The sequence below is a fragment of the Excalfactoria chinensis genome, chromosome 1, assembly GCF_039878825.1.
Source record: "Excalfactoria chinensis isolate bCotChi1 chromosome 1, bCotChi1.hap2, whole genome shotgun sequence".
In the NCBI taxonomy this organism is placed as follows: Eukaryota; Metazoa; Chordata; class Aves; order Galliformes; family Phasianidae; genus Excalfactoria; species Excalfactoria chinensis.
The window spans coordinates 78,159,869-78,172,052 of NC_092825.1; the positions used below are offsets into that span (position 1 = coordinate 78,159,869).

At 49.0% G+C, this 12,184-nt stretch overlaps 1 protein-coding gene across 5 annotated transcripts in view; it reads left to right on the top strand.

The window, feature by feature from the left end:
- LSAMP (limbic system associated membrane protein) overlaps positions 1-6,919 on the top strand; it is a 412,942-nt gene extending 406,023 nt beyond the window's left edge. For all 5 annotated transcript variants that reach the window (XM_072326671.1, XM_072326673.1, XM_072326675.1 and 2 more), the window contains one exon: positions 1,190-6,919. In XM_072326671.1, the coding sequence (XP_072182772.1) occupies positions 1,190-1,287 (98 nt within the window). In that variant the 3' untranslated portion in view covers positions 1,288-6,919. The remainder of the gene's footprint in view (positions 1-1,189) is intronic.
- Positions 6,920-12,184: the final 5,265 nt, after the last annotated feature.

A 12,184-nucleotide genomic window follows, 5' to 3' on the forward strand; every position in this document is an offset into this window, starting at 1 on the left:
GATCCAGAATGTGAAAGGCTACCTGAGAAAGAAAAGCAACAATTGCAAGTGTCACAGAATTGATGGGCTCTGGGCAACACCCTTTGTGGAGGGGCTACCCAGACAGACCTTGGCTGCTACCTTTGCTACAGCAGAGAGGAGCTTTTCATCAGACTGAAGATGGAGCAACTGCATTTGGGCTCTCCTGAACAGGGGGCTCTTCCATATTTATTAATTTGTGTATTTATTTTGTGCCCCTCCATTAGAAACAGCTCTTTTTCCACAGCAGGATCAGTCCTTACATAGACTCAGATCCACCTCCGCACTTTGGAATCTTACTGTGTAAAACACGGTGCATACATGTACACACACATACATGCACACACAAATGATGACGAGCACGCCTTTGTGAAACCACAGCCATGCACACAGTGCTGTCTCGCTATAAAGAAAAGGCTGCCGAGGGTTGTCATTGCAGGGTGAATTTAAAACAGCATCACTGCCTTTTAAGTCATCCAGAAAAGGAAACCCATCAAGGAGCGGATAGATGAGAAGGTGTCAGGAGCGTTTGCACTTAATATTCCTGGAGCAAGCCTGTGTTATTTGTTGCTGCAGCACAGCTCTCTTCCCTGCCCCCTCTGGCAGACCCCTCTGTGCACACAAAGATTTGTTCTCCACGCTTGCCAAAAATCCTGGTTTTATCCCTTAGGTGCCATGCCCTCCTCCACCCTGAATAAGGAATGGTGATGGGGAAGTCCTTGGGCCGAGGGACTGACTGACTGGACCAGTATGATGCATCAGCCCCTGCAGAGCTAGTGTTTTGCTGCCAAAGAATCATAGAAAGATGATAAAAGGGTAGAGTGATTGAGGTGAAAGAGATCTTAATGCCCATTCCAGGCCCATGCTATGGGCTGGGACACCTCCCACTGGATCAGGCTGCCCCCAATCCAGTCTGGCCTTGAACACCAGTACTTACCAGCATGCACAATTACACCCAAGGGCCACTGCAAGGATGGGGACAGAGCAGGGGATGTCATGGTTTAAGTAGTGCTGGTGGCCTTGGGTTGAAGCCTTCCATTCACCCCAAGCCCCGCTCCTGCAGGCTGGGTGTCACACAGGGAGAGAGTGTTGGGAGTTGTGCCATGCTGGAGCCCCGTGTGCTCAAGCCAAGTGTGACGTTGTCCCCTTTTTCTCTTCTCTCACCCTGCAGGACCCGGCACGGGGAGAGTAGACAATGGCTCCGTGAGCTTGGCCGTCCCACTGTGGCTGTTGGCAGCGTCCCTGCTCTGCCTACTCAGCAAGTGTTAATACAAATCAAAATTAATAATAATAATAATAATAATAATAATTAAAAAAACCAACAACAACAACAAACAACCAACACGACAACAACGACGACGACAACACACAAAACAAAACGCATTATACAGGAGACAGAGCGAAGAGAGGGGAGAGAGAAAAAAAGAGGGGGAGAGAGAAGAAGCGAGAGGACCGTTTCTATCACAACAACTTCTGCCTGTTCAGGAGCAAAGAGGGGGGAGAGGAAAAACCACAGCAGGACCACTCAGCACCACTTACCTGATTTCCAACCACTGGCCGTCACAGCACCGACCTCACAAGGCGAGAGGCAAATGGGGCACCCACAGGGCCCACGGAGCCAGAGGATGCTGCACTGCAGCCGCACCGATGACACCCGCTGAGCCAATCGAATCGAAGATCCCTTTTCTTTTCTCTCCTCCTTGCTGTTTTCCATACTCCTCACCTGCCTTCCTCCCTCCTTCCTCTTTCTTTCTTTCGTGGAAAGAGGTCTTTGCTTCGGTGTCTATAAGCCACTTAACTTTTTGGATGCCCTTGGTCATTTTTGTGAGCCGATGCTCAGGCACTTCATACTTTTGGGAAAAAAAAAGAAAAAAAAAAGGAAAAAAAAGGAAAAAAGGAAAAAAAAAAAAAAAGGAAAAAAAAATAATAATGAACAGAGCAAGTTATCAAAGCTCTCTGCGCACTGGTGTCCTATGAAGAACCCCTTCCTCTCTTTGCACCATCCCATGCTCCCGTGCACTTCGCTAAATGCCTTCTGTCCTTCACCCTCCCTCATGCAACATCCCGCTTTGGCCTGAAGGAAAGCTGTGTCCCTCCAGCCCAGCTTGCTCTTTTATTTGCTTTTTGGATTCTCTCCCTCTCCCCCTCAGTTTGGCCAAGTGTCTTTCTCCAGCGTGTGCCTGCGTGCGTGCGTGCATGCGTGTGTGTGCTCTGTTTTCTCTTTCTCTCTTTCTCCTGCTCTCCCTAAGCATGCTGAAGGAACAGTCCACGTGTACATACGCCCATCCCACTGTAGATAATGTCCTGCCTTGTCAGTGTGAGACCACATGCTGAGAGATCTCTCGAGCTGAGAAGAGGGCTGAGGAAAGAGGAGCAGGTGTAGCTCAGGGCCCTATGGTGGCCCCTCTCTGGAGTGCCTGGACACCTTGACTGCAGGAGTCATTCTGCATCCTTTCTTCACCTTTTTTTCTCTCCCACCCACACCCGTCTGGCTCTCAGCCTTCATGTACTGGCAGAGCAGCTCATGTGGGTGTGAACCCCACAGTGTGGTTGTTCCTAAATAGAACCAGTACCCCCTTCTGTTGTTGTCTTACTGTGTTTTACACCGCTGTCCAGATGAAGCTCATTTTGCAGCTTAAACGTGCTAAACAAATTGGGTCAGAAAATGTCTAGGACCTGTGAATGTAGGAATAAAAACAGGTCCAAAATTCCGGGCTTAGCTAGAAGGGGTTTCAAGTGGTACAGTGAAGAAGTAGGCTACACTATCCATTTCCTGTCTGGAGGGTGCTGGGCCTGTTGGAGAGGGCTGTTGCTTCCAGACAGATACCCTGGAAATGCCATGCAGGCGTTTGGCACTGCCAGGCCTCTAAGCACCTGCAAGCTGGCTTTTCCCTCTTTTGCCTATGAGCGGGCTTAGCAGCATCGTGCCCATCAGCTTGCATGTCCCAAGACCTGGTGCCTTCCTCCTGGCTGCCAGGCTCAGCTGTTGGGGCAGCAGCCAGCAGGCAATGCAGCAGGCAGCCAGGGTGTGCGAGGAAATGAGAAAGGCTGAGGGCTGGATGGTGACAGACTTGCTGTAGTGGAGTTACATTATGCTCAGTCTCCAGTTCTTGGTGCCATCGTGTCCCATATCCCTCAGAGTATTTGTATGCCCCTGTCACTGTCTGCATTTCAGGAGATCTGTGTCGCTCAGCACTCCAGATTTCCTGCTGCAGCCAAGGCTCCTTGTCCTCTGCGGGGTGACCCTGCAGCTGCAGGCTGATGCTGCTCCCAGATCTGGGGCTGGGAAAACTCCACGTGGCCAGCATGTCTGGCTCCCCCTGGATCTGCTGCCCCTTGGGTCTGGGTTAAGTCCTTGTTCTTTAGGTTGAAGGTTCTCTTCCATGTCAGCCTGTTGGTCACTGTGAGGTCTGTCCTTTATCTTGTCCAGCACAGGTCAGAGCCCTGTTGGGGTGGTGCTTGTGTGCTATGTCCTCATGGGTTTGGGTGTTTTGAAGAGTTTTGAGGGGCTTCATATATTTTTGGAGAAAGCACAGAGGCTTTTGTTTTAAAGACAGATATGTTACTAAAAGCAGGACACCCAATTCCTGAAGCCATCTGCTTCTTCACTGTAGAAAATGGCCACAACCTCAATGCTGGCTTCTGATCTTTGCTGCAGGGTGTGCACAGATCCATGTCCTGGTTGAGTGGTTGTGAGGCAGGCTTACAGCAGATCTACCCCAGGTGTGCCCCATGGGTGCTGAAGGCACCCCACTCCCCCTGAGATCTAGCAGGAATTACTCAGAGCATCTGCCAAGACAAGAGCTCAGATGAGCACAGGAAACACAAGGTCAGCTGCTCTCCCTTCCTTGCCCTCTGACCATATCTCAGTCCCTTTCCTCTGGAGCTCTCTTTCTCCTCATTCATTTTCCTGCCTTCCCATCCCCTGCAGGTAGCTGCGCTCTTTGCCTCCCACTGCCTCTTGGAGAGGGGGGGTTTGGAACGGGACACCAGTTCTTTGAGCTTGTCAGTGTCATTGTGTTTGATTGATGGAGATTTAACATTTAGTGTTACAAAAAGAAGCGAACGAAATGGAAAAAATAAAAAAATAAAAAAAATAAAAAAATGGTATTTCTTCTACCGGTTTGTAAATATTCCAAGAGTTACATGAAATGTCTGGTAATGTCCAAGCAGAGGAACAAAGACTTAGATTTAATATATGGCCCCGTACTTGCTAGCAGATTACAAACCCTTTTGGATGGCCAAGCAGAGGGTAGAGGCAAGTCTTTCTGGAAGGAGCTGGGCAGTGGGAGTGCTAACCCAGCCCTACGACAGCATTGCTTGGCACGTCTTGTGGATGGCAGGCGAAGCAGGCAGTATGGGACTCTGCGGCTGACACCTGTACCATGGCACTTGTGCTCATTTTTGTTCATTTCCAGCCCTGCAGCTGGTGGGTATGTTGCTCAGTGATGCACCCTCCCCTCCCCACCTCCCTTCCCTCCTTCTCTTCACCAGTGACGTTGTGTCGCCTCATGCTAGCACTGAGTGCATGTTAACGTGCCATTCATGAAGATTTCATTGGTGACATGCATTGTGTTGAGAGTTGGTCTTTGTCTGCACAACTTTCTTACGCCACTGACTGTCGCTGCTTAGGCAGACCTCATGTACTGCTGCCTGCTCCCCTCTTGGTCAAAGAAAGCCTGAATCCCACCAGTGATCCTTAGCTCCGGGTGCATTCTGGCCGTGCCCCCAACTACCTGGCTGAGCAACCTCATTTTCAATGTCCAAGCCCCCACAACAGATCAAATTAGTCATGCCATCATCTGAATGGGAGCTGCACATCTGGAAGGGCTCTTGGGGAAGCAACAGCAAGTTCTGAGGATTCAAGAGCATTTTGGGAAGAAGATTTGGGAAGCCAGAGGAGCTGTATTGGAGTCCTCCTCAGCCTGCCATTGTTCAGCTCCATCTTGTGCTACATCTTCTTCCTCCCCTAATGATGGAGATCATGGGCAAGGATAGCAACTCTTCTCCTCCCACACCTCTGATCCAAGCACACTGACTGGTCACCCACACCATCATGGTGCTTGACATTATGTAGCAACAGTGACAGTCCTGTGGAGGAGGTGGTAGCGGGTGAGGAGCTCTCCCCCTCTCTCTTCTCCTGCTGCGTGATCTCACCACTTCTCTGGCTCCAGAACTGCTTGAGCTAGGGATGCTAGAAGCAAACTGTCCCATGGAATGGGCAGAATGTCAGGCAAGGAAGCAGAGGTGAAACTGGATGGTTCCAAGGTGTGATAGCAGTGGGAATAGATAAGGATGAGTGCTGCCCATCACCCATGCACAGAGCTCCCAGGCACACCAGTGAGCAGACTGCCTCTCAGCACTGGTCATAGAGTGGCTTCATTTCCAGTGGGATGCCCTGAAGATATTTTATTTTAAACTGCATGACTCCTGCTACAAAGAGCTGTGTCACACCATTAAAGCCTCTTTTCCTTCTTGCAACTTGCTAGAATGGTGCTCAGGTAGCTCCTGCATCCCCCAGAGTTTCTGCTTGGCTTCCATCAGGCCAGCCTAAGATATTTACCCATGGGAAAGCAGAAGTCAGCTTGGGGAGGATATGTATGTGAGGCCCTCTGTATCTCTGCAACGTAGGGAGATGTGGTGGCAATGAGATCAGCCAAAACACGGCTTGGGAAAAACGAGCATCTCTCCAGGTTAGCCCAGAAGGGTGGCAAGTGAAGAGTCCTTCCTTTGTTGCAGACTCAGGTCACTTCTATGCTGCAGTGCCTCAGCCTGCCTTGGTAAGCCCTACAGAGGCACCCAGGCAACGGAGAGGAAGGGGTAATGCATGTCAGGTCACAGGACCGTACCCCAGGTGCAGATAGGGCAGGACCTTCTTCTTTCCCTTCCCTTCCCTTCCCTTCCCTTCCCTTCCCTTCCCTTCCCTTCCCTTCCCTTCCCTTCCCTTCCCTTCCCTTCCCTTCCCTTCCCTTCCCTTCCCTTCCCTTCCCTTCCCTTCCCTTCCCTTCCCTTCCCTTCCCTTCCCTTCCCTTTTCCACCCTGTCCCCACAAAGATATCTCTGTGTAGCCCATGGATGGATGCAGGGATCAGGGCCACCTGGGAGCCACTAGGTGAGCACAGCACCTCCCAGCCAGGACTGCTCTCCAGTTCATCACACACAGGCACACACGCACACCCTGTGTCCTCTGCTGTCCTCCACCACACGCAGCCCAACATGTGCATGCTCCTGGTGATGGCTCCGTCTGCCTGGCACACAGTGACCTCCTGTGCACATGTGGGAGCACACACATGTGCGGGGACAGGGAGGAGGGGGGCAGAGGGCAAGTGCCTGCCTTGCGGGGTCACTGTCACCCACAAACCTTTCAGCTCTCCCAGCTGGAGCCAAGTTTCATCCTCTAGACCTTGTGAACAAAGGCCAGTCCCTTCTTGCTGCACGGCGGGGTGGTTAGAACTCTCCTCATTAACAGTGTTATATACATATAAATATATATATATATCTATATCTTTATATATATTTTTCCCCAGCACTGTAGACATGAGCTGAACTTCTCTTTAACAAAATGAGAAAAGGGCCATTTTATTTTTTGCCATTGGTTTGTTTTTGGAACTAGCTCTGTGAAAGGCAACTCTAAAAGCGCAAGTGTGTGTGTAATGGAACCGATCAGAAATGAAACCACCCAACCAAGGAATGAGCCAAACCCAGTGATGGAAACAAACGAACAACAACAACAACAAAAAAAAGCTTTTTATTTTTTCTTTTCTCAATGTATTTAACTTCTGTTATCTTGTTTCTGTTTCTTTACATGTATGAATGCTCTGCTCTTCTGTGATCTTAAAAAAAAAAATACAAAAAAAAATACAAAAAAATACAAAAATGAAATAAACGTGAAAAGGAGGTGATGTTCCTTCGTTTCCCCTCCCTTCCTTGCGTATACTGCCTTGCCTCTTCTCTGTGTCTGTCTGGTGGTGGCTTCTCTGCTGGACAGGGTCTTGGCAGAGCTGAGGTCCCGGTCCACGCGCACTGAAGCTCAGACTGAAGGTAAGGTAGCAAAACCCTGGCACACACAATCTCTGTTTTCATTAACATTTAAAATGGTTATTTTTAATGGTACATTTAACTAACACTAACTTATCCATGGGAAGAGAATTTGGCTGTTAACACTGGCATCTGCTTAACAAACTGAAGCTTTGCATTTGGTGAGGCGTGAGCATAACACCAATAGTATTACTTGCAAAGAGTAGGCTCATTAGCATTAACTGCTGCATTTAGTACCACAAAGAGCTGCCGGTATCTGTAACAGCAGTTATTATATGTACCCCATTCTCCACTGGAAAAGGTACGTAGGTAATTATTAGCAGTGATTGTAATCGGGTTATCTAGATTTATCCGTGATAGAGGCTGCTGCCCCTAGAAGGGGAGAAATGAACAAAAACAACGGCAGCAATCTAAGGAAAGAAATTATTTTACTAAATACGAGACACAATATGATACAATATAACTACAACTACTATATCAAACAAGGCAGAGAAAAAAGAAAGAGAGAAAAAGAGTCCCGGAGAACCGGGGGCCTACTGCAATCTCTAGGCGACAGGCTGGAACGTTGCTGATAGAGCGAGACGGCAGGGATGGAGCGCTCCAAAGCGAAAGACAGGGCGAAAAGAGGGACGTTCCAGCCTGGGAGCGAGATTATATGTGTGTCCTCCTCCTCTGGTGATTCATCTCTGGCCGCGTTGTCCCCTGGGATATGTAGTTTCCTCCAAGGGCTGAGTACTCGGGATGCTGCCATTCCACAGATCTGGAGCATGAACCTTCCACACTTCCGCATACCCTCTGTTACACTTCCACATACCCTCTATTACACTTCCACATACCCTCTGTTACACTTCCACATACCCTCTGTTACACTTCCACATACCCTCTGTTACACTTTCTTATACCACCAAAACAGTTCATACCGCACATGATGTCATGATGTAGAATATTGACAGCACAAAACCATGACATTCCACCCCTTATTCTACATTATTACATCATGGTTACACAGATACATGGAATTACTGACTGCACTCCCCCAGCATCAATTTGCCCTGTGGTACACACTGAACATCCCCATCCTTCTGCATCACCCACCAGGTGCACCCAGGTCCCTGGGCAAAAACAGTTCCACGGACAGGTTTGCCATTTCCAGAGGCTGGAAGGACCCAAACAGCTTTTCCCAACATACTCTTCACATGCACAACAGGGACTTTATCTCCTTCTATGGTGTGTAGGGGACTAGATCGGCTAGGACCATCGCGATTGACAGATCCTCTAGTATTGACCAACCAAGTGGCTTCTGCCAGGTGCTTCTCCCAGTGCTTAAATGTTCCACCACCCATTGCTTTCAACATCGTTTTTAATAACCCATTATATCGTTCAATTTTACCAGAGGCTGGTGCATGGTAGGGAATATGATAAATCCATTCAATGCCGTGCTCTTTAGCCCAAGTATTTATAAGTGAATTTTTGAAATGTGTCCCATTATCAGATTCAATTCTTTCTGGGGTGCCATGCCGCCACAGGACTTGTTTCTCAAGACCCAATATGGTGTTTCGAGCGGTGGCATGGGGTACTGGATATGTTTCAAGCCACCCAGTGGTTGCCTCTACCATGGTAAGCACATAGCATTTACCACTGCGAGATCGTGGCAAGGTGATATAATCAACCTGCCACGCCTCCCCATATTTATACTTCTGCCATCGCCCTTCCTCCCAGAGAGGTTTCATCCTCTTGGCTTGTTTGATTATAGCACACGTTTCACAATCATGAATAATTTGCGCAATAGTGTCCATAGTTAAGTCCACCCCTCGGTCTCTGGCCCACTTATATGTTGCGTCTCTTCCTTGATGGCCCGAGGTCTCATGGGCCCATCGAGCTAGAAATAGTTCGCCCTTATTCTGCCAGTCCAAGTCAATTTGAGCCACCTCAATTCTGGCTGCTTGATCTACTTGGTGGTTATTTTGTTGTTCCTCTGTTGCTCGACTCTTGGGCACGTGGGCATCTACATGACGCACCTTTAGGGCCATATTCTTTGTTCGGGCAGCGATGTCCTTCCATAGTTCAGCGGCCCAAACAGGTTTACCCTTCCGCTGCCAGTTGTTTCGTTCCCATTGCTGCAGCCATCCCCATAAGGCATTGGCCACCATCCATGAGTCAGTATAGAGGTAAAGCACTGGCCATCTCTCCCGCTCAGCAATGTCTAGGGCCAGCTGGACAGCCTTTACCTCTGCGAATTGGCTCGATTCTCCTCTTCCTTCTGTGGCCTCTGCAACTTGTCGTGTAGGGCTCCACACAGCAGCCTTCCATCTGCGATGTTTCCCAACAAGGCGGCACGATCCATCAGTGAACAGGGCAAAATTCTTTTCGTTTTCCGGAAGTTCATTGTATGGTGGGGCCTCTTTGGCGCGTGACACCTCTTCTGCTGGTGATGTTCCAAACCTTTTACCTTCAGGCCAGTCCATGATCACCTCTAAAATTCCTGGACGATTGAGGTTCCCCATTCTTGCTCGATGTGTAATCAAGGTAATCCACTTGCTCCAGGTGACATCGGTAGCATGATGGGTGGAAGGAACCTCCCCTTTGAACATCCAGTTCAGCACTGGCAGTCGAGGTGCCAGGAGGAGTTGTGTTTCAGTTCCAACTACTTCGGAAGCAGCCCGAACCCCCTCATATGCGGCTAAGATCTCCTTCTCAGTTGGAGTGTAGCACTCTTCAGACCCCTTATATGCTCGACTCCAAAATCCCAGGGGTCGGCCTCGGGTCTCTCCTGAGGCTCTTTGCCACAAACTCCAAGTGGGACCTTTCTCTCCAGCAGCAGTGTAGAGGATGTTCTTTACATCCTGTCCCGTCCGTACTGGCCCCAAGGCCACGGCACGGGCTATCTCTTGTTTTATCTGCTCAAAAGCCTGCTGCTGCTCAGGGCCCCATGTGAAATTGTTCTTTTTCCGCGTTACGTGATAAAGGGGGCTTACAATGAGGCTGTAGTTTGGAACGTGCATCCTCCAAAAGCCCACTACACCCAGGAAAGACTGTGTCTCTTTCTTGTTAGTTGGTGGAGACATGGCAGTGATTTTGTCGATCACATCTGCTGGGATGTGACGACGTCCATCCTGCCACTTGATACCTAGGAACTGAATTTCCTGGGCAGGCCCTTTTACTTTGCTTCGCTTAATAGCAAAGCCGGCTTGTAGAAGAATGTGAATTATTTGCTTTCCTTTTGTAAAAACTTCCTCTGCTGTATTGCCCCACACAATAATGTCATCAATATACTGCAGGTGTTCGGGAGCACCACCTTGTTCCAGCACAGTTTGGACCAGTCCATGGCAAATGGTTGGACTGTGTTTCCACCCCTGGGGCAAACGGTTCCAAGTATACTGAATACCCCTCCAGGTGAAGGCAAACTGTGGCCTACATTCTGCAGCCAAAGGAATGGAGAAGAAGGCATTAGCAATGTCAATGGTGGCATACCATTTGGCTGCTTTTGACTCCAGCTCGTATTGGAGTTCCAACATGTCTGGCACAGCAGCACTCAGTGGAGGTGTTACCTCATTCAGGCCACGGTAGTCTACAGTTAGCCTCCATTCTCCACTGGCTTTACGCACTGGCCATATGGGGCTGTTAAAAGGGGAATGAGTTCTACTGATCACTCCCTGATTCTCCAGCTGACGAATCAAATCGTGAATGGGGAGCAAGGAATCCCTGTTAGTGCGGTACTGCCGTCTATGTACTGTCTTTATAGCAATTGGTACTTGCTGTTCTTTCACTCGTAGCAGCCCCACAACAGACGGGTCCTCTGACAGGCCAGGCAAAACAGACAGCTGCTTAATATTGTCTGTATCTACAGCAGCTATTCCAAAGGCCCATCGATAGCCCTTAGGATCCTTGAAATGCCCCCTTTTGAGGTAATCAATACCCAGTATACATGGAGCCCCTGGACCAGTCACAATAGGATGTTTCTGCCAGTCTTTACCAGTGAGACTTATTTCGGCTTCTAACACAGTCAACTCTTGAGAGCCCCCAGTCACTCCAGAAATATGGATTGGTTCTGTCCCTTCATGACTGGAGGGCATTAGAGTGCACTGTGCGCCAGTATCCACCAGTGCCTTATATTCCTGTGGTTCCGATGTGTCAGGCCATCGAATCCACACAGTCCAATAAATTCTATTATCCCTGTCCCTCCCCTGACTGAGGGTAGGGCCCCTCTATTGGTTACCTGTGATAACCGGAGCAGCTCTACTGGTGGTTGGTCTATTCTGTAGTTCTCTCACCCGTGCTCGCAGTACAGAAGTAGGCTGGTTATGCCACTTCCTCATGTCCTCTCCACAGTCACGTAGGTAGCGCCACATGGAAACACGTGGTGGAATTGTACTGTTATTCCTTGCTCGAGCTGGGAAGCGTGTGCGTCTAATTGCCGAGACTTCTGATCTTACAGGTGAGGAGTAGTGTTCATCACCTTTAATTAGTTTGATCAGTTCCTTTAATAGACTTCCTTGATTGTTCTGATCTTCATTGGACACTGCTGATACCTGTATGGGTTTGTCACGATTGGTCAATGGAAATAGTTTCTCGTGCATCTCATCCAGCCGGTCTTTTACTTGTGAGATGGCAGAAATAGTGGCGGTGTACAGTGGGGACAACTGATGTTCGAAGTATTGAAGTGTCCTAATCAGTTCACTAACTTCGGGCCTTCTGTTGTGGTCCACATATTCTTTACACGTTGTTGCCAGTGATGACGCGTATTTCTCTGGTGCTGTACTTGTAAGTTTCTGCCATATGTCAGGATCGGTCTTCACATTCTCAGGATCACGTTCGTTTAAATTCGCAGGGTTGTACAACAGTTCCACCATGGCCATTTCCCTCAGATACTGGATACCACTTTGGATTGTATCCCATTTAATAATGTTAAGCTTCAAAGCTGCCTTGTAGGGGTGCCTTACTTTCACAGCTGCTAAGAGTCGCTCCCAGAGGGTGGCATCTTCATCTGAACATCTGCTAATCTCTCTGTCGATAGCTGTGTCTCCGGAAATGTTTCCTAGCTGGCGTGCCTCATTACCATCTAGTGACAGGCTGTGGGCCCCGTTGTCCCAGCAGCGAAGCAACCAGGCAAGGATACCTTCGTTTTGACG